At 32.7% G+C, this 21,654-nt stretch overlaps 3 protein-coding genes across 4 annotated transcripts; 2 read left to right on the top strand and 1 right to left on the bottom strand.

Annotated features, from left to right (window-relative positions):
- Positions 1 to 2,773: 2,773 nt before the first annotated feature.
- On the top strand, positions 2,774 to 10,586 carry LOC120174591 (65-kDa microtubule-associated protein 5-like). The gene is given in 12 exon segments (XM_039181390.1): positions 2,774 to 2,928; positions 3,029 to 3,235; positions 4,564 to 4,809; positions 4,893 to 5,058; positions 5,061 to 5,107; positions 6,730 to 6,885; positions 6,982 to 7,141; positions 7,465 to 7,616; positions 8,791 to 8,878; positions 9,754 to 9,827; positions 9,920 to 9,994; positions 10,277 to 10,586. Coding segments are annotated over 12 exon segments (1,695 nt in total). The 5' UTR covers positions 2,774 to 2,853; the 3' UTR covers positions 10,526 to 10,586.
- Positions 10,587 to 11,976: 1,390 nt separating this feature from the next.
- On the top strand, positions 11,977 to 16,402 carry LOC120174535 (ABC transporter I family member 17-like). The gene is made up of 3 exons (XM_039181350.1): positions 11,977 to 12,359; positions 15,608 to 15,795; positions 16,040 to 16,402. Exons 1-3 carry the CDS (start codon positions 12,011 to 12,013, stop codon positions 16,292 to 16,294), a joined length of 792 nt encoding a protein of 263 aa, XP_039037281.1. The 5' UTR covers positions 11,977 to 12,010; the 3' UTR covers positions 16,295 to 16,402.
- Positions 16,403 to 17,127: 725 nt separating this feature from the next.
- Positions 17,128 to 21,224, bottom strand: LOC120174568. Of its 2 annotated transcripts, XM_039181370.1 has the most exons (5): positions 21,112 to 21,224; positions 20,917 to 21,000; positions 18,037 to 18,629; positions 17,780 to 17,955; positions 17,128 to 17,668 (listed from the first exon to the last, which is right to left on the bottom strand). In XM_039181370.1, the coding sequence occupies exons 2-5, from the start codon at positions 20,936 to 20,938 to the stop codon at positions 17,215 to 17,217; spliced, it is 1,245 nt and encodes a 414-aa protein (XP_039037301.1). In that variant the 5' UTR covers positions 20,939 to 21,000; positions 21,112 to 21,224; the 3' UTR covers positions 17,128 to 17,214. The 2 variants fall into 2 exon arrangements, with proteins under 2 accessions (XP_039037301.1, XP_039037302.1); XM_039181371.1 differs by lacking the exon at positions 21,112 to 21,224 and having other exon boundaries at positions 20,917 to 21,085.
- Between the last annotated feature and the right edge of the window lie 430 nt (positions 21,225 to 21,654).

Below are 21,654 nucleotides of genomic sequence, written 5' to 3'. Positions count from 1 at the left end.
TAGGTTTAGAGAAAACTATCACACGTAACGTGCCTGGCCACCATAATAGGTGTTTGAATCTTTTCAAAAGGGGTAGGGTTTGAATCCCTCTGCCACTGATATTTGATATTTTCTTGGTTTTTATTTGACCAGTAAGGTGGTTAAGCATGTAAACAAATCGAACGCACACGAACGAAGGTTTGTTGATGTTCGTTCATTTAATAAATAAACAAATATAAACGAACACGAACATAAACGAATATAACTTATTCATGTTCGTTCGTTTAATAAATAAACGAATATAAACGAACACGAACATAAACGTTGGAGACCCTACCTTCCGTTGTTCTTTCATGAAAAATAGTCGACAATGCAAATCAATCAAATCTACGTTATTCTAATAAATTCGCCGGCTAAAAGTTTTGTGATATCAATGTCAGACTTTAGTGAGGTTTGTTAATAATGGTCATTTCCGTTGACAGAGTAGAAAATTTAAAAGCATGGAGATTTCGAACGGTACAAATTAGACTACAAGGCAAAAACATATATCCAAAATCCCTTCGATGCTACATATCGTAACTGATATTATTGCTAAACCACTATTCAAAATTTTAACGTACCTAAAGTCTACTCCACAACTAGAGGTCACACAAGAACTATGAAAACAAAAGTTCATTGTAAAAGTGTATTTTCTACTTATTAATGGGTTCTTCCTGAAAAACCCATTACTTCCGCTATTACACTCTTTTTCATAAATTGCATAGAAACCTTTGTTTTGTTTTCTGGCAAATTTTATATATTTTTCTCTTTACTGATGCTCATATACTTTCGATTGTTACATTTATCTTCCCATCTATTTCTAGAAAGAAGTATGATGTTTTCTTGAGTTTTAGATGTGAAGATACCCACAATAACTTTACATATCAACTATTAAGCCAAATAAAACAGAGAAATATATAAAAACAGACCTTTAAACTTCAGATTGCACTATAATATAACTTGTTTTGAAGTTTTTAGCGATCGTCTCCACTCTCCAGTGAATATTAGGGTTTGAGAAAAAAAGGAGGAAAATGAATATAAGTGCGATGTGCCTCACGAGTTAACATATTGGATTTAATCTCCAAATAAAATTTGGTTAATTATGGAGTTGGTCATCAGAATATCAGATTAATTAATATTTTTAAGATACTTACAAATTGGTCACCAAAATTGATTTAAGAAGACTGAGTTAAACATAAATGAATGAACATAAACGAACATAACCGAACAAACATAAACGAACATAACCGAACGTTCACGAACGTAAATGAACGAACGAGACCTATGTTTATGTTCGTTCATTTAATTAAACGAACACAAAATCTTTTTCATGTTCGTTCATTTAATAAATAAACGCACATAAACGAACTTCCCGCCGCACGGTTCATGAACGGTTCACTGAACGTTCATTTCATTTACAGGCGAACTTTAAAATTATTGAAAATATTATTGGATTGTTGACGATGAAAGAGGAAATGATGTGAAAACTTTAAAATATAATAAAAATATCATGTTAGTGTTGTTATTAATTTTCTAACGACATGCGAGTAAAAGATAAACGTAATATATATGAGTGATCAAAACACGTACTGAAAAATAGATGAGTGATCAGATGGGAAATTTATCCTAAAAATTGTATATTAGAAATAGTGATTGAATTCTAATTTGCTTTGATTCGAAAGTAATAAATTTATGATTTTCTTTTGGGAAAAAAATGAGTTTTTTTCGTTATCATATATGTATAATGATAATGTAATTTGAAACAAACGGGGTAATATGTTTGTAAATTTATGATTAGAATTCTAAAAAATGTCATCAATTAAATTAGGCTCAATTTCCTTGAAAGAAAAGTGTTCCTAACTATTGGCATTCAAACCCCAAGTCCACTTAATTTCACCTTTTGTCACATGAATTATTTGGACTGAAACTTGAGTTTCATGTTAAAATTGGTTATCAAGTTCCTCTAATCTGTGTGATTCACAACTAGAAGAGTTTGGAAGGTATACATTTGGGGGACAGAGATTTAAGGCATTAATTTAGGTAGAGTTAGAATTAGATTTAGAATTTATATATATAAAAAATCTAACATTAACACAATTGGTTGAAAAAATTTAACACAATTTATAATTTAGGTAGAGAATTTATAATTTTTCATAACTTCAGTAATTCTATTATAATTTTTCATAATTGGTTGAAAAAATTTAACACAATTTATTGATTATATGTAGTTTACTAAAAAAATTAAAAATATCAAATTATGTCATTAAAACTTGTACTATATATAAGCTGCGGATTTAGCTTTTATAATATATTTGATCAAATTTAAGCATTATATTTCAAATTTTAATTCCTGAATTAAATAATAAATAGACAATATAACCAAATTAAATGAATTTAAAATGATAAAATTGGCACAAACACTAATGACTTATGTGATAAAAAAATTATTAATATTTTTTGAAGTTTCGAGAGTACTAGAAATGTAAGAGGTACACTCTTTGTACTAAATTCATGCTCCTCCATAATTCAAGGACTAATAAAACAGTTTTGCCGAGAAGACAATTAAATACGGGGCGTGGATTTTCGCGCCAAAACAACTCAAATATCCGTAACGCTCCTCTTTCTATTGTTTTCTTTTCTCAGTCTTTATTTCAGTAATAATAATAATAAAAGGGACAAATCAGAAATGTGATCCCCAATCTTTCCTTTTTGAAATTCAAAACTACGATTCGTAACGCTCCCATTTCACATTTCACTCGTTCCTCAATTTCCTCTCTGATTCTTAGGGTTTCAAGCATTTCTTGGATTTTTCTTGATTTGTTTTCCTCCCCAAATATGACTACGTTGCCGCCGTCTCTGTCTCCCTCTCATTCTCAGACCACTTGCGCTTCTCTCCTTCAAGAATTACAGGTTTTGTTCTCCGACTCTCACTTTTTTTTTTTGGATTTAAAAAAAAATTGACTAAGAAAGTCAAACTAAGTGTTGTTTTTTCTGTTAATTTTGGTACTAGGTAATATGGGATGAAATAGGGGAAAGTGACGTGGAAAGGGATAAGATGCTGTTGGAATTGGAACAAGAGTGTTTGGACATTTATAGAAGAAAAGTGGAAATGACGAGAAAGAGCAAGGCTGATTTGCATCACTCTTTAGCGCAAATTGAATCCGAAATCACCAAACTCGTCGCCGCCCTTGGAGAGCATTCCTTCTCTTTCTCAAGGGTTTGTTCATTTTTCTTTTCTTTTCTTTCTAACGTTGTTATTGTTATGGAATTGTAGTTGTACCAATAAATCACTTTCTCAACATAGGTATTATTAAGAAAAAGAATGTAGTATTGCATAAAGGCAGAGGATTTATTTAATGTTATGGCTTTTATTTTGCGTTTTAGGCTTTCTTCATTTTGTGACTAGATATTATGGCTAATTTTTTTCGCAATTGGCAACAGTAGCATTTATTATGTGCACAACCGCCATAAACATGATGAAAATGTGTCTGTGAGAGACTCAGAGTCCTACTGCAATTTATAAATCCCTCTATTTTAGGCACTAAGCTTGCATTTTCTCAGGTTATGTTCGGTTGCTTCTTTGAATACAGAAGCTAATAATTTATAAAGACAAACTGCATAATTTGACTTTTATACAAAATAGTTATGGTAAGTTTAGTGTTGCCTTTTAGTTATGTACTTTTCTTTAATTTATAATTTTTCTTTTCTCTGTCCTTTAAGAAGCAAAAACAAATAGTTAATGAAAGTAGCTACAGCAACAACCATTGTTTTTGTTTGTTGCTGCTACTTCTCTTGCAGTAGAAAATGGGGCATATTTGACTGATTTGACTGTGAAATAAATAAAATTATTGTAAGAAACCTGTAGAGTCACTGTAACCAGAAAAAAGCTGCTCCTTTTTTTTGCATAAATTGAATAGTGTATGGATGGATGTTATTCAAAAATAGTCCTTATCTTTTACTCCGTTTAGTAAGGACGTGCTCGTATAACACGCTGGAATAATATCCACCTTAGTGAGAAAAGGCCAGCATTATTGTTGTACACGTACAATTGTATAGACAGAAAATTAACTTCTATATACACTATCTTAGGGTATGTATTTGCTTTATGGTTCTCGTTGGAACTCCTCCTCCTGATTATGAAATTTGAATAGTAAAACCGCACTCTTAAGCAACAAGTACCTGCTTTCGGACCTGTTTGGGTTTCTCTGCTAATATTCTTAAATCTCAAGATTTGAAGTTTTTTTTTGTTATTTGGCTTTGAAATAAAAAAAATCTAAGAAAAATTGTTATAGCATGGGAAAGATGATGTTTTTTGTGTACGATAATGTGGTACATGGATGGAAACTACAAATGATCTTTGCTTTTAAGAGCTTATTGAGGATGAGGTGAGCACAGTATTATCGATATGCATAACCAGCCCTATTTTACTTGTAAAATTCATTATAAGAAACCATACATTAGCAACTATCTTAGGATATATCCACTTTATTGCTTTTTGCGTTTCATATTTTCTGTTAACGTGGTTTATTTCTGTAATCTGAGAAGGGAAAGGGCACTCTCAAGCAGCAAACATCTTATATAAGACCTGTTTTGGAGGAGCTGAGGTCGAAGAAAAAGCAAAGAATGAAGGAATTTACTGAAACCCAGTCACAGATTGCACAGATCTGTGCAGAAATAGCAGGCACTGGTCAGTCTATGCTGCCTTCTGATCCAGAAGTAGATGAGAGTGATTTGACAGTCAAGAAACTTGGGGAGCTTAAGTCTCATCTACAGGAGCTTCAGAATGAAAAGGTTTGTTGTTATCTACTGTCTGGATCAATTGTGCTTTGGCTTGTCTATTCTTCTGAATTTTATTCTTTTAACTGAATCTCTAGATTATCCGGCTACAGAAAGTTAACAGCCATATTAGCATGATTCATGAGCTGTCAGTGGTGATGTCCTTTGATTTCTCGAAGAGAGTTAGCGACATTCATGCTAGCCTGATTTATCCTGCAAACGGTCATTCAAAGAGCATCAGCAATGATACTCTTGCTAAATTGACAGGTGTGTTAATTCACTGCAGCAAGAGAAGCAAAAGAGGTTACAAAAGGTGACGTGTTAGGGATTTTTATCAATCTTTTTCATGTATTGGCTGTCTGGCACATTGCATGTCTCCTTAAGTAAATACCCCTAGATGTATTTGTATATTCTTATGCATATGGATGTCTGTACCTTTTGCCTGTTGGGGCTTTATATGGATGTCTGTACCTGTTGGTGCTTCGTCTTGCTTAATAATTAATTTAGTTTTTCTTTCCTTCACTTTAAAATTTCTGCTATAATGGTATGCTCTGGTGTTTTGAGATGGAAAATCATATTTAAAATTTGCAACCATACATAGTAATGATATTTGGATGCAATTTTTGCTTATTATGTATTGCATAAAGTAGATCAGCACTAAATTTTACATGCAAATCAAAATCTCATGTAAGAGTGGCTCACTTAAGGTGTGGGCAGTGTTGTCTAGGTGCGTGCTAAGATGCAGTGCCAGACAATAAAAGCACCAATGATATTTTCAAGCTAGGTGCATTTGATCAAGTGCCTTTTCTTGTAAGGTCATCGGCGCAAAAAGAAGTTTGATTGAAGTTCTCTTGCATTTCTTTTATCTAGTGTAGCTATGTTTGTTGGTTGACCATATGGCTTGATGAACTGAGTTTCCTATTAACCTAGTGTTTTTTTGGAGCTTTTGTTGAGAGTAGATTTCTAAATGGCTAAGGCTCTAGTGTTTTATAGCATTTTAAACTTTTCAAAAGTCTTGAGTTGGGATTATTATTTTCCAGTATCTTATTTGTTTTACTGATGCCTGAATTGCTGCACTGGTTACTATTGAATCATTTGATAAGGTTTAATGTTGCGATCAATTTTATTGATGAAATTTTGTTTTTAGAAGAGCAAGGATGTTTTATCTCTATCTTCTGTAAGTTCAATAATTATTGAGAAGGATCATTTTCTGATTTTAGCCACTGTGCAACTTCAACGGGGAACAAACTCTACAATCATTAAAGCTGATTTGTTTAGGTGTCCCTGGTTTTAGGATGATAATGTGTATAACTTGCCCACAAGGATGCTTTTACTTTTCTCTTAATCTTCCATAAGTTCAGAAGTTATTGAGAAGTGTCATCCTCTGTTCTATTAGCTGCTGTGCAACTTAAGTAGGGAACAGCTATACAGTCCGATTTTTTTTTGTAAGCTGTGAGAAAGCCAGCTTCTAAGAATAGGGACAGACAGCAGAATTTGAATAACTCTTAGTGCAGTTGGTTTCTTCATTCTTTGCAAGTTACGTCGTTAGGCGAGAGGTCTTGCTTGCAAGTTCTTACAAGTCAAATTTTGGTTTTCAGTTCTGAAAGTACTTCTCATTGAAATACCGGGTATGGAAACATATTCATGGCTAATACACTCTGTTCTACCAGGGTTATTGTCTCTTTTATAATGTATTTTCATCTGTAATCTTTTGAGTAGTTAAAGAGAAGTTGAGAACTGAGGTTCTTTGTGTAAGCTAACAGCTTGACTGTCCTCCAAAAGCTTATAATATTGGCTTTCTCTTTTTCAGTTTGCATGAGGGTTGGTTTGTTTCTATTCTTGCATTTATATGTTGAGCGTTAACAATTTGTTTTATTTGTATGTGGACCTCCCTAAAGCTTTATGTTTTTTTTTGTCTTTTTGTTTTACATGTAGCTTCAATATCTTGGGAGCACTTTGATAGAACTATGGGATCTCCTTGATACACCACCTGTCGAGCAAAAGAGATTTGAGCATGCTACTTCCCTAATTTCTTCATCAGTTTATGAGGTCTTGAGACCAGGATCCCTTGGTCTAGATATCATTGAGCAGGTAGCTCCCCTTCATTTTTTTTTTAAATTAGAACTGTTAATGTTACAAGATTATTGTGTTTTGCCCTTAATATTAAACATTTGTTATTACGTTCAGGTTGAGGTTGAAGTTCAATGTTTGAATATGCTGAAGGCTAGTAAAATGAAAGAGTTGGTATTTAAGAGGCAAAATGAACTTGAGGAAATCTATAGAGGAGTCCATATCGATGTAAACAGTGATGCAGCACGGCAGATCCTTATCAACCTCATAGAATCTGGTTCTACCAAATTATCTTCATTTTCTAAATTATCTAAATCTTCTTGAAACTATTTAATATATTTTTGTTAGCATTGCTATAAACATTCAGTCTTCATCTGCGTTTCATATATTGATTTCATTTCTAGTTGCCCAAATTTGTCTTAGTAACTATTGGGTGAGGTGTATTTATTGAGCATCTTTGATATTATGTGCTTCTTCTTAGGAAAAAAATATTTTCTTCCGTAATTTTATTTTTATTTTTGTAATAACGGATTCAATTGTTGATAGTGTAAATATTTTCTTAATATATTATGTGATTAGTCTTCTATCATCCGTATGCAGATAATGTTGATTTGCCTAATCTGCTTTCAAGCATGGATGGCCAGATTGCAAAAGCCAAACAGGAAGCTTTAAGCCGGAAGGATATTTTGGACAAGGTAGATAAATGGAAACATGCATCCGAGGAGGAAAAATGGCTCGATGACTATGAAAAGGTAAATCTTATTTGAGGAACTATTGGAATCTTTTCTGCCACATTCAGTCTTCAAAAGAATTTCTATTTAGAGACCCTTACGTTGCCTACACCAAAGATGCTCTACAAATTTTAATCATGATGTTAATTTGCTGATTTGTCCCAAAGTTATAACAACTTTTTAACAGTGTCATTAGGTGTGTGCCTAGGTACATATGATAACAAAAGCTTCTTTAGATCCTCTTGCGTGAGGTGCATTTGATCAAGCACGCTTTTCTGTGAGGCTATGAGCACACAAAGAAACTTGCATTATTGAAATTCTTTAGTTTTTTTTTAAATCGTTAACTATAAATTTACTGGCAAGAAAGGAGATGATATCAAACTCTGCACTTCTCAATATTTGAGTATCATAATCATACATCTTAATGTTTCTGTTACATACACGTTTGGCAATATGTCTGGTGTGTCTAGGCACGTCTAGGCATTTACTAGTAAGAAAGCGGATATATTAAACTCTACTTAAATATTTGAGTATTCGGTAACAAACAAGGGACCATAAGAAAATCATGCATACTGGCTGACAAAAGAAAATAAAATTTTACGTGATTTGTAGATAGTGTCCGTTACCATATCTTAAGCTAATTTTGTACGCACATGGACACACACATAAAGAGACATGTACGCGTATTGCCCTTTGTGTATGACAAGTGCTTTTTCTGCACCTTGCGTCTAAACTCTTAAGTAGTATAAAGGTCTCTAGTGCTAGAATATATGTAATGCCCTTGACAACATTTAGCTTGCCCTTCATTTCTTATTTTCTTTTTCTGAGGCTTTTAAGTTTGTTTCTCTTGAACTGTCAGCTTAGAGTTACTTATATTTACTGGGCAGGGGGCTTATTCTTTCAAGAAGAACTAATAGTAGTTCTATTTTTTTCTTTCTTCTGCTATTAATCAGTAGCTACTGATACTATATTAAAGAATCAAAATGTCGTTGAGTCAGCCTAGTACATAACTTGAATAAGTTATCCTTGAGATAGAACTGAATCAATTTTCTTATTTGAAATGGTTGCTTTAACCAGTTAAATGTTTTGATAGTTTGCCATCTTTAAAAACTCCTCAGTGATGGTGGAAGTTATTGATATTCAGTTTGGACTTTGGAGCTATAACTTTCATTTTTATTAATTTTACTTTATATAGGATGAAAACCGGTATAGTGCAGGAAGAGGAGTGCACAAAAATCTGAAACGTGCAGAGAAAGCTCGTAGTCTGGTCAGCAAATTGCCATGTAAGCTTATAACCATCTTAAATCATGAAGTTGGTTTCTGTGACATATTAACTTAATTTAATATAAACATGCTTTATTTCAATGCAGTTTTTCAGATTTAATGATTTGTTTATTTGCCGACTGTTTCTCTATAATATATATTACAATTATCATGCATTTGATTCATTTATATTACTTCTCAATAAGTAGGCAATTGCTTAAGTTTGTTCAATTGATGTGGTTTACATTATTTGTTTTTGGGCTAAAAGTACTTTTGGAATCATAAACAAGGGTAAACAGATAATTTTTGGAGAAAAATTACGTTTGAAAAACACTTTTCAACCCAAAAAAAAGTTAAAAATTATAATTTTTACATTTGAAAAGTGCTTTTGGAGTCAAAATTATATTTTAACCTTCATTTTATTATATCATGGTGTGTTTATTTTACAATTTATAAAATTATATATATATATATTTTTTTATCAAAACATAACTGTATGATTAATAAATTATTTGTGGATTTTAAAATTTTATATCTCATCATGTCAATTTTTAGATAAAAACTATTCTAAATTTTATATATTTTCATGGAACACGTACAATTATTATAAATTTATTATTTAATGGATTTGAAAATTTATTATTTATTATTCTAAAAATTATTCTAAAACATAACCATGTGCACAAGTGCTCTGTCTTGAACTGCGTTGACAACATGATAATTTAATGGATTGTCTATTAAATAAAGAAAACCATATCGAAAACAGAATTTCCTTGGTCATGTGACTATTATGAAACTTTAACAAAAGATAGGCTTGCATTGCTTATTGTATTCATATGCTTTAAGGTTGAATGGGCATCATATAATAATACTCAATCTTCTTTTTGTTGGATAGCTCTCGTTGAAAATTTGACAGCGAAAGTAAAAGCTTGGGAGGTCGAGAAAGGAATCCCTTTCCTATATGACAAGGTAAACGGCTTGTGATTCTTAATTTTGTTTTTTTAAATTTTACTTTGGTTTTATAATTGTTGGTCAGTCTCAAAACTTGTTTATCGTTGCAGACTTCACTCTTAAACATGTTGGAGGAATATACCGTGTTGCGCCAAGCAAGAGAGGATGAGAAACGTAGATCTCGGGTACGCTTGCGAATTTTACTCTTTTTAAGTATGTATTGATTTTGTAAAGCTCGAATGAAGATCTACTTCGTCTCATCCTACATTGCTGCTCCTTTCAAGTTCTCATGTTCGAATGAAGAGATACATATGGACATGGCATTCATCTGAGACTTGATAGCATAGCTTATCATGAGATCAGATGTTATTCAACTTGCTATGGGCAATTTCCACAATGTGCTCATTATATCATGAAGGTATCCACCAATCCTCATTCATTTGAGTGATATTGCTATATCTTTGCAGGAGCAAAAACGGCTGCAAGAACAATTTGCTGCAGAACAAGAGGCACTCTTCGGTTCAAGACCGAAGAAACCGTTGGGTCAATCCAATGCCATGGTTGGAACACCAACTGGTCGCCGGATTTCTACTCCAGCAGGTAAGCATGCTGTATCGGGTTTAAAGGAACGTAGAGAAACTGGTAGGGCTAACAATGTAATACCTTTGAATTTCGTTGCCCTCCCCAAGGAAGATCCCATGTCTCGGGGCAATTAGGGCTGCCTAGACACCCTCTTAGTAGGACACCACCGTAAATGATGCACAGCAGAAGTTGGAACTCTTTATCCCAGTCATTTTAGTACATTTTCAAATGAGATTAAAGATTCTCTTGTGTTAATATTATGATTAAATTTTTTTGGTTTGATTCATAAACATCTATATTATAATATGATATATTCATGAAAGATCAAAATTTGAACAAAATTTTGAAGATTATATTATTGGAAAAAGTAATCACGAAACTTTATATATAAATATATGTCATCATTTAAATACAAGTAATAAAATTAAAAACTTTTTTTTGTTGTCATTAACAATGCACACAATCTTTCTCAACATATTTACACCCACAATTGCAGTTATTTGGGAGCATGGCATTTCACTACCTTCAACCCCATCCAATATCTCTTCCAAACAAATAACACACTGCACTACTCTCAAACTCAAACTTCAACACTATCCAATGACCCAAAGGCTCCCTTGCTTGCTCCCCCCCCCCCCCCCGCCCCCCGCAGCTGCTAGTTGAACACCCCTAAATGGGAATATACACAGATGTATAAAACTTTATATAAATCAGCACATTAATATACATATATATATGTATCTCAAAAGCAAAAAAGCATGTCAAGAGGCTACATCCCGAAAACCACACCCCATTCTACAAAGAGTATATCCATATCCTAAAACCCACATCATCATTTAAAAAATCATTCAGTTAGTTGTTATTTTTTTCATGTGGTTTAATTGATTATTTTATTTGATGTTAAGAGTTTAATTTGAGATGTACGATCTTAGGTAAGATCGATTCAAGATCATGAGATATTTTCTTTTATCAAATAGAAGATTCTTATTATAAAAAATAGGATCAAACTTTTATTAAACGAATCAAACCTACTCTATTTATTCTACCATATAATCTTTTTAATAGCATGAGGTGGTTATATTATAAATATAAAATATTTGTTTATAATCATTTTATAAGTCATTGACAATGTATATACACCTTACAAACACAACTACTTGAATTTAAGTACTCTAAACAAATAATATTTCCTTTTATCATTAAAACTATTAAATGAGTTCTCGATAACAAAATTAAAAGCCACTCTCGATATATTTTTAATAATATGAAATTATCGGAGACCGAAAGTAGTAGCGACACCAATTAATTTGTTAGACATTACTTGATTAATCTCAAATTCATATATACAAGATTAAGACACTTACTAAGGGGCGATCGAGTAAAAAAGAATACTTTTTATATTTTATAATTTTTAAATAATTTATAATTATATATATTGTAACTGGTGAAGGTTCAATATACATAAAATCTAGAATTTGTTGCGTTTAACAATGGTACAGCCCGAACATAATTCTAAGTGGTGAAGGTCATATTCATTCCGATTCCACTATCATCTCTGCTGACCTTAAATACCAAAGAGATCATTGGCGTAGAGAAAATTCAGTGAAAAAAGCGAACAAATGTCTGCCGAGCATTTTCTGTTAACCGTCGATGATGTTGATGATCAAGATCATCATCATCATGATGGTGGTGGAGTGATGAAATTCGAGATTCGCGATTTGAAGAAAGTATCGGATGCGGGCGTTCCTATACTAAACGGTATCAGCGTGCGTATACCGAAAGGGATGATCGTGGGGATCATCGGACCGAGCGGGAGTGGGAAATCGACGTTGCTCAGAGCACTGAATCGGCTGTGGGAGCCTCCATCGGATACGGTGTTCCTCGACGGCCGTGATATCGTTGACCTTGATGTTCTTGGACTCCGCCGTAGAGTCGGCATGCTTTTCCAGCTCCCAGTTCTCTTTCAAGGTACGATCTCCATTCCCATTTCTGTTCCTAATCATATTTCCACTCAAATTTATGTGTGAAATTCCAGTTAAAAAGTTTGATTTTGAAGAATTCTTTCAAATATTTTCTCACCTTACCTTCATCTGATCCACCGTAAATAGATTTTCCGGAAGTTTTGATGAATTTTTTATGCTAATTAACTGAATTTAATTCAAAATTGCCCATAGAACTGCTTTTCAAGTTGGATTTTAAGTGGCAAAGTTAGCATAGAATTGTCCATTCAGCGGAGTTGTTGGCTCCAGTCCTTTATTCAAGTTCAACCCGAACTGAATCATACCGACCCGTGGGTCTATTTTACTATTTAGAAATATTGAAGATCTATTTTTATAATTAAATTTAATTTTTTTATAAAAACAGTTAATTTTTTTAAAAATAAAAAATATTCAAATTATAATGAAAATTTACAATTATATTTATAAACTAAATACATAATAAGGACATTTTTATATAATTATTAGTACAAAAAAATAGTTATTAAGATCATACAAAGATTACCGATAAACTTAAAAGATAAATGCAAATAAAAAATAAAAAATGAACAAATCTAATCATATAAGTAAATGAACCATAGAATATAAATTTTTATTAGAATATTATGTTACGGATTATAGTTGGTTTAAATATGTGAGAGGTACTTGTATTATTTTAAAATTTATTCTTTATATTTTTTATAAAATTGTATTCTTATACCATTTTTTATATGAAAATCTAAGTCTCACCCTTAATATTTAGACATGATGATAAAATTACCTTTAAGATTTATATAAATAGTTACGTTGCATCATATTTTTAAAGTATTTTATTCCTCAACATTTTAATTTTCGGTCAAAATAAAAAATTAGCTGACCCTATTCTCATATGTAATGGGGTGAGGGGAGGTAAGGTAGTAGGCTGCCCCCAATGCCAGTTTAAGAGTAGCTTCCGTATAGATTTTATTAAATGAAATTCGTTAATTGACTAATGATCAATCTATATTATTGACGTGACATTTTTACATATGTTTAATTGATGATGTGGAATATATCAAATCATCCAAAGTGATGATATATGTGAAAAATGTCGTATGCTACGTCATCAATTGAATACATATGAAAATGGCATGTCAGTAACATGAGTCAATAGGGATTTGTTTTAATAAAAAATTAAAAGCTCGAAGAGTAAAATGCTTAAAAAAATAAGATGCAAAGTAATCATTTAGACAAACATTGGGTCAATTTTGTCATTTATACATCATATCTATTTAATTTTACTGTTAACTGTTAGTTTAGTACCTAAAAATATAGTATAATTGCTTTAGTATTATATGTTTACCGCTTTTTTTCAATTTTACTCTCAACTTTTTAAAAATAAATTTTAAAAAATAATCATTTACTGAACAATGTTAATCTTTCACGTTTAAAACTTGAAGGGTCAAATTGATGGTAACTAGAAACATAGCGGAATAAAAATATTTTGTCTTTTTATATTTGTTAGGTTTGAACAGATATTGAAGGAAGGATTAAGATTTTTAAATAAAAATAGTACGAAGAATTAATATAACAAATAATATATATGAAGATTAAATTTTAAAATAATACATAGACCGTTGACATATTTAAATCATTAATATCATAATATGACATATAAGGTTGATTTTGTTTTCACGTAATTGAACAATAAGCCCTTAAAATATATTCTTTCTAAGTTACGTATCTAATTTGTTTTTTCGTCAACTCAAATACGTAATTATCCGGAATCATTCTTGGCCTTGTAGTTATTTTAACCGCTTAAACTGATGTGGCACAATTAAAAAAATGTCACGTGAAATAAAAAAAATTCCAATTTTCTTAAAAATCTTGAGTATTTTTTTTAAGTTTTAAAATATTAATTTATAGTTATTTTGAATTATTTATGGTTTATACATTCATTTATATTTTTTTATTAATTTTATATTTTACAATTAATATCTTTTATAATGTTATGGTTTTCATTGAAAATTTTAAAATTTTGTTTATTTTCAATATTTTTTATTTTATTTTTTTCATATGGCAGTTTCTAAATGTTCCATGTGATATTTTTAGATAATGGTAGGGTTTAAAATGATTATTCACGATAATTTATGGGCGACTCTAAAAAAACATAGTTTAAGGATTTATTGTTAAATTAAACCTTTTTTTCTCGAAAAGTTGATAAAATTTAAGGTTGACTTTTGATAAGGATTTTTTTTATTTTTTGTAATAGTATAAGGTGATTAAAGGTAGTATTTGTTTATAATTTTCTTAATAAATTGACAACGTACATATCCTCCAGATACAATTGCTTCTAACTAGGGATGGATGTAAAATTTTATACTTAGAGGCAATTTTTAAAATTTTAGGAGAATATGAATTTATAGAAGTTTAGGAGGAAAAATAGATTTTCAATAGAAAATATACAGAAAAAATCTAAAATATATGGTAATTTTAAATTTTTAGAGTGGCAATTCCTCATCCGCCCTCTTGGTCCATCCCTAGCTCGAACCCAAGATCTCTAAGAATAAAAACATTTCCTTTTATTATTGAAGTTACTCTATAGGTTGAAAATAAAGGGATTTTATTATTATTATTATTATTTGAAGTTGAAAACTTGAGATAGACATGTTTTGAACTTTCGGTTGTGACATTATCGTCAGCTTTTAACATCTTTTATTTAGAATCATATAACCCTTCTTTGTAATCTTTTTCTCTTTTTCTTTTGGGTGAATTACATGGATGGTAAAACAAGTATTGATTTATTTTAAATCAAATATTAAAATTATCAATTAAACATTATTTGATGATAATATGTGAAAAGTATTTTAATTAAATTTATCAATTTTAGTTTTTTTTAGTTATAATTATTTAACAATGTTAGTATAAATAACTTACTTCATTAATAATAAAAGTTGAATGACCTAATTTGATTAAATAAAAAGTTTGTGATCTAAATAAAAGTTAAAATTAAATTTAATGATCTAAAACGTAAGTTAATTGCTTAATATTAACTGTTTTATAGTGTTTGAGAAAAAAAATAGTAAATTAAGAAGTCAAATTATGCCAAGAATACCTCGGAACTTGGACATATAGTTTATGTACCATCACGTGTGGGTTTGGTATTTACTTTAGACTAGTTCAGTTATGTTTTTTGTTTGACTATTAATTTTTTTTAATGTCCATGTAATGCAAAGTAAAGATGTGTGGATCTTTTCTCAGGTACTGTTGCAGATAACATTCGATATGGACCGAACTTGAGAGGGAAGAAGTTGACTGATGTTGAAGTTTCCAAGTTGCTAACACTTGCAGACCTTGATTCCTCCTTTCTCAGTAAAACTGGTGGTGAATTATCTGTTGGTCAAGCGCAAAGAGTTGCACTCGCTCGGACACTGGCTAATGAACCCGAGGTGACCATGTTTGCTGTTGCAATTTCCATGTTTCAATACTTCAAATTAACTTGGTTTCTTTTGTTGGATATTGAACTCTCAAACTTGGGTTTAAAAGGTTTTGCTGAGGTAGCCATTACCCCAGGCCCCAGCTGATGTGTTGCATTCAAAGTTGCTGCATTTTACATGATTTTCTAACCCATTACCTCAAAATAACTTGGTTTCTTTGCTGTGATGTTGACTCGTCGGAATTACGGTTTTGAAGGTTTTGCTGCTGGATGAACCAACAAGTGCCTTGGATCCGATTTCGACACAGAACATAGAGGATGTGATGGTGAAGCTTAAGAAGAAAAGGGGAATGACAGTTGTAATGGTGTCTCACAGCATCAAGCAAATCCAAAGGGTTGCAGATATCGTTTGCCTTCTTGTGAATGGTGAAATTGTTGAAGTATTGAAGCCTGATGAACTATCTGAAGCCAAGCATCCCATGGCACAAAGGTTTCTTCAGCTAAGTTCTTAAAATACTTTCTACCATTGTTGTTATATTTCACTTTCTTTCTTTCCCTCTGTTTGGTATTGACGAATGATTTGTTTTAAACTATGTTAAGCACTGTAATTTGTTATTGAATCTTTATGCTTAACCTTAAACTAACATACAAATTTGGACCTGGATTACTGATTATAATCAAAACATACACTAATTTGGACCAAAATCAAGCTCATCTCATGGCAAAACCAACTTCAACGGCAGGGAAACTGGGGTTCTACCCAGATAAGATCTAAGATCCTTCAATGGCTGCAAAACAACTAAGACAATAATTCGAGTATATGTGTACCACTGACAAATTTTGATCAATAAGCCGCACACTTTGCCGGGGTTCACAACCCTGTGTCAAGCAATAAGACCGAGCCGAAACCGGCTCTGTTTATGTAAGACTGTTGGAAGTAGCATTAGCATTGTTCGGAATGGTTGCAAGTAAAAGAGAGAACAAAGAAACAAATTGCAAGCACAAACTGCTCAGTCTCATTAGAAAAGCATAGGAAATCAAGCTGTCCCTATCTCATAAGATTATTATATGGTAATTTAACCATGTTCTTTTAAGCATGTAAATGCATCAATCCTAACTAAGCCAAATCCTCACATTACCGATTTGTTCTCCTGTTAAACAAGTCAGCTTTACACATGTTCGAAGCTCCAATTCATCGGAAGACCCAATTTTACTTCCATGCACGGTCCAGAGCGTCCATGCCGGGCACTAATACTGTGTTTTCCTAGAAGAAGAACCCTCAGCCAGCAGTTAAGCAACTTAAGGTATATGTGCTTCAACGAGGAGACAACCATTGCTTTTATACTTTTTTTTTAGTTTTCTTACATGACATCTAAGTAGGGCTTGAGATGCCATCAAGAAAGATGGACAATCCCTTCAGCAGATTTTCGAGTTAGGGAGAAGCCCACTCGAAGTAGTGGCAGCGAGCACCTCTGGTGGCAATCCAGTTCCCACAGCCGAAGAAGAAACTTCCTTGCTTTGGCCCGGGCTTCCGAACAATTCCTTTGCTGCTCTTCACCCCGCAGAAACAGTAAGGGTGGAACTGGAATAGGGGCATTTGTTGATCCTTAGGCTTGTGGGGGTGATGCGGAGAGAAACCCATGTTCTCAGGGATCGGGTTCCATGTCACTGGACCATCGCTAGCCTGCCACACCAGTGAGTTCGTGATAGCAAACTTAAAACCCTGGCGCATCAAGAGGGCGAGTAAGCGAGCTGTGTTTTTAGCATCGTCAAGACCACAATGTGCCCGCCCCTGCCACACCAGACCTGCCATCTCGACCGCCTCCTTCAGATTGCACCTCACACCACCGAAAACCTCACGGAATGGAACTTTTAAGTTAATCCAACTGCCAAAGGACAGCAAGATAAATAAATATAAATGTTAATGGTATCAACATCATCATATTTTTTTAACCCAAAACATGATTTCAAAATAAGTACATATCAAATTCATTTACCGGTTAAAGTAAGGAGGCTTCCGGATCTTCTTAAATTGGCACTCGGATTCCAGCATTATACGACAATCCCAGTTTGACCATGTCACCACGGCAAAGTTGGTGTTCTTTATGCCCTTCTTCTCAAGCCATTTATCATGCCTAAGGAGAGCCTCACTCAGAGTAACGCCTCTATCTACCTAGAACACTAAATGCAGATTTAGAATATAGGCTAACTAGTTTCCCGGTCTTGGTAAAGTCGAAAGAAACTCGGAACTGACCTGAATTTGCTGGATGCCAGTCAGATCCTTGCAGAAATCACTCAGGAGTTGGTTGCAAGTTGGTCGGACGTATGTCTGAAAACATGCTTCCAGCTGGCCAGTAACACTGCTCACAATGACAGAAGGAAACTCGATTATCTCCTGTGGGTGGGGATTTCTCTCCTTGTTGCAGGTAGCCTCAAAGTCTATGACCACGAAGTACTGAAAATCTTGGAACTGGAATTCATACGGGTAGCCTTGAGTGACCATATTATACGGGGGATAGTGAAATCGGTTATCCATGGGAAATTGGTAAAACTGCCTCCCAAAAGCATTTGGTGGGTATGACTGTAGCTTATGAGAGTCGGGATAGAAGGCCGGCCAAGAAACAGATTCATGTTGAAGGGTAGGTTTGTGGTAAAATTCGTTTGGAAGCTCCATAAACTGTCCATTCAAAGAGCAAACTGGTTCTACAACATCCCCACCCTGGTGACTACAAATTTCATCTTTAAGCTCGGGAAGGCCTTCAATGGAATTCCCAGTACATTGCAGGTTGTATGGGATCCCCTTCGTCTGGAGGCATTTTAAGGTTGCCTCACAGTTCTGCATTGTTTCTACATAAAATAAATAAGCATAAACATCAGTATATTATCAAATTTAATTTATCATCACCAATTAAATATGATTTCAGAAGTTCAAGATATGCTGATTCATGATTGTAATGAACAACTCCAGTATTAAGATTTCAGACATCATAAAAATACTTCCCAACTATGGTACTCCTACTCTTCATTTTCAGACATGAGCATCCAAAGACCCCCAAATGCAAGGAAAAAAGATCTTGAAAATACCCATTCCAACAATCTAATTGTATTCGACACACCCAAGTCCGAGCAACATAGCTTCCAATAAAATAAAACACGCTCACACATTTGACAGAACATAAAGCACAAGGAAACTCTGAAATGATGTTACTTTCAAAAATCGTAACGACAAGCAATAACCAAAGCCAGCAGGAGGGGAATCCAGTGACAGATAAATCAGTAGCAACAAGGCTTGTACGCACAACAAAAAACAGGCAAAAAAGATGAACTTTTAGTACATGTTAAAAGGCTTTATCAGCAGACTTCACACAAGAATAACATATATTAGATCAGACGAAATGCATAGCATGCATTACTGCCTCCAGCAATGGCCCATCTCCTTTCGCTTTTCTAGTGGAGCCTCAAACGGTAAATTTTGCCGTGCACAAGAAAATTCTGAGCTAAATATATAAGGTTCAAGAAATGAAAAACTATAGAAGTTACTATGAATATATTCCTCCATTAAACTTTTAATTTGAAGGGGAAAGACACAACTAAGAAGGTGCCAGTATTTCTGAACCTCATCACATAATCAGATGGAAGCATACTACGGACAACGGATTTTCCTAGATATGAAGCCTCAAACAACGGGAATGGTGCGAGGATTGTATTTCTCTAAATTCTCATTTTGCTTATCTTTAAAACCTATATTTGACCTTTTGCTGGGAGTTAACACAAAGCTAGAAACTGAACCACTATGCAATTAAAAACGAGTAAAACTGATACTATGAGTTAACCTAAGCACATTAAAAATACTCAAATTTTAGACAATCAACAATACTATGATCTCTCTCGCCAAGAAAAGAAAGAGGAAAAATTAGACTATCATCTCACTCACAAACCCTAGCCAATCTCGTTAAGCCATGGTGGTTGAGGACCTAACCACACATTGATTAGCCAAATGAAGAAATAAACCCACTTCTGCTTGTTTGTTTGTCAAACTTCCCCCGAAATAAAGTCAACATAAGACCCTTTTATTAATATCCTTATTTAACATGCATGCAGGAACTTTACTAGACTTGAATGTTTCCATGGTTATGTACAAATCATACAAGAAAAATATTTTTTGCTAAATGTTACCCACTGATTGATTTAACCCCAAATTTACACCTAATTGCTAGTAAAACTGAGCGGAGACGGTAACAACAAAACCTAAATCCATCACTACACTCCATGAACTAACAATATCGGTTGTATTTTAGGGATCCAAACCCTAAAGGCAGTTCATTGCAACAAAGAAACTGAAAGAGTAACTTCACCATGAGGGAAGTGTATGAAAATGAGGCTATTCAATAGAATAGGTTACCACAAAAGAGCCTAACAAGCAAAAAGAGGTCACAAATTATATAGAAATAGTACAATACACCATGTAAATCTTCTCCACAAAGTACCACTTGCTTAAGACCAAAGAAGGTAGATTCGATCGAATAACAGACAGCTTAGAACAAAATAAGTAAAACAATAATTACATACTTCTACTCCAATCATTCCAATAAATAAACATCAGATTCAATTGACACATCCAAATTAGGGTAACATAAGCCAAGTTAATACAATATTTTCCCGAGTAAGCCGATAGACATGAAAAGAAAAAGAGCACCACATAAACTTTCAGTTTGCATTAGTAATGTTCAATGGCAGACCAGACTTTTAAAAACCTTTATGACACCAGACCAGACTTTTAAAAACCTTTATGACACCATGTCTCACACCAGTCCAACAGGAACCCTATGGGAACTCCTACATTTGATTTAAATTATTCAAATAAAACAAAACTCAAAACTAAAGCAACCAAGATGAAGATAAAGCAAAGCGATCTCAACACTAAACAATAAAACAGAAAAATGAACTGGATTTTTAAGAACAAAATCAAAACCCATCAAGACATTGCCAAAAAAATTCGCATAAAAACCCAGGAATCAAAAGACCAGAAAAAAAATCAAATAAACTAAAACCCATAACTGAAAGCAGATCAAAGTTCAAAACTTTAAACCCGAAAAAAACCTAGGAAAAACTTACTTGAGAAAAAAAAGCTAACCTTTATTTTCAAGGGCCATCATGATCTTGTGTATAATTAAGATCAACCGGCACGTACATCAGATCCTTCTCTGTTTTCACTCACCTGTAACAACAAATAGTAAATAGATAAATAACCCAGAAAATAACATTTTCAAACAAAAAAACGAAATTGAGAAAATAAAAGAAAGAAGAAAATTGCCTAGAAGAGAATGACCTGTTGATGTCTACAGAGAATGACAAAGGGAAGTTATGTATAGTATTGAGAAGAGAAGTCGTTTTTCTCTCTGGTTTTTTTTATTATTATTCTTTTTTTAATATTTGTGCTTTTATTTATTTCATTTATGATATTTAGAATAATTATGTTCACACCCCTATGATCTTACTTTTTTTAATAAATCATCTGTATCTTTTCGGTTTATTTTTCATGAAGATATTTATATTTTCAAATTATATGGAAAAGTGAAGAGAGTTTGGTTCTTTTTGGTATCTTTTGTCGTATATTAATTTATAATCATTTATTAATCTAAACTTCAAATTTATATATTTAGTATATTTTTAAAAATAAAAGTGGATGAGATTTTATTTTAATTGTTTAGAGCGTTTATATCTTTTTTATTATTCACACATTATAATTTTTAATGTTAATCATATTTATTACATTATTTTTTATTTATAAAATATGTTGTATTTTCATTTATTTTTCCCAAAAAGTACTACTTAATCTCTAAAATTATCTTATTTATTGTACATTATTTCA

The sequence above is a fragment of the Hibiscus syriacus genome, unplaced genomic scaffold (assembly GCF_006381635.1).
Source record: "Hibiscus syriacus cultivar Baekdansim isolate YM2019G1 unplaced genomic scaffold, ASM638163v2 tig00112114_pilon, whole genome shotgun sequence".
NCBI classification, from domain to species: domain Eukaryota; kingdom Viridiplantae; phylum Streptophyta; class Magnoliopsida; order Malvales; family Malvaceae; genus Hibiscus; species Hibiscus syriacus.
The sequence above is the reverse complement of the archived record's forward strand: the minus strand, read 5'-3'. Positions and strand labels throughout refer to the sequence as shown.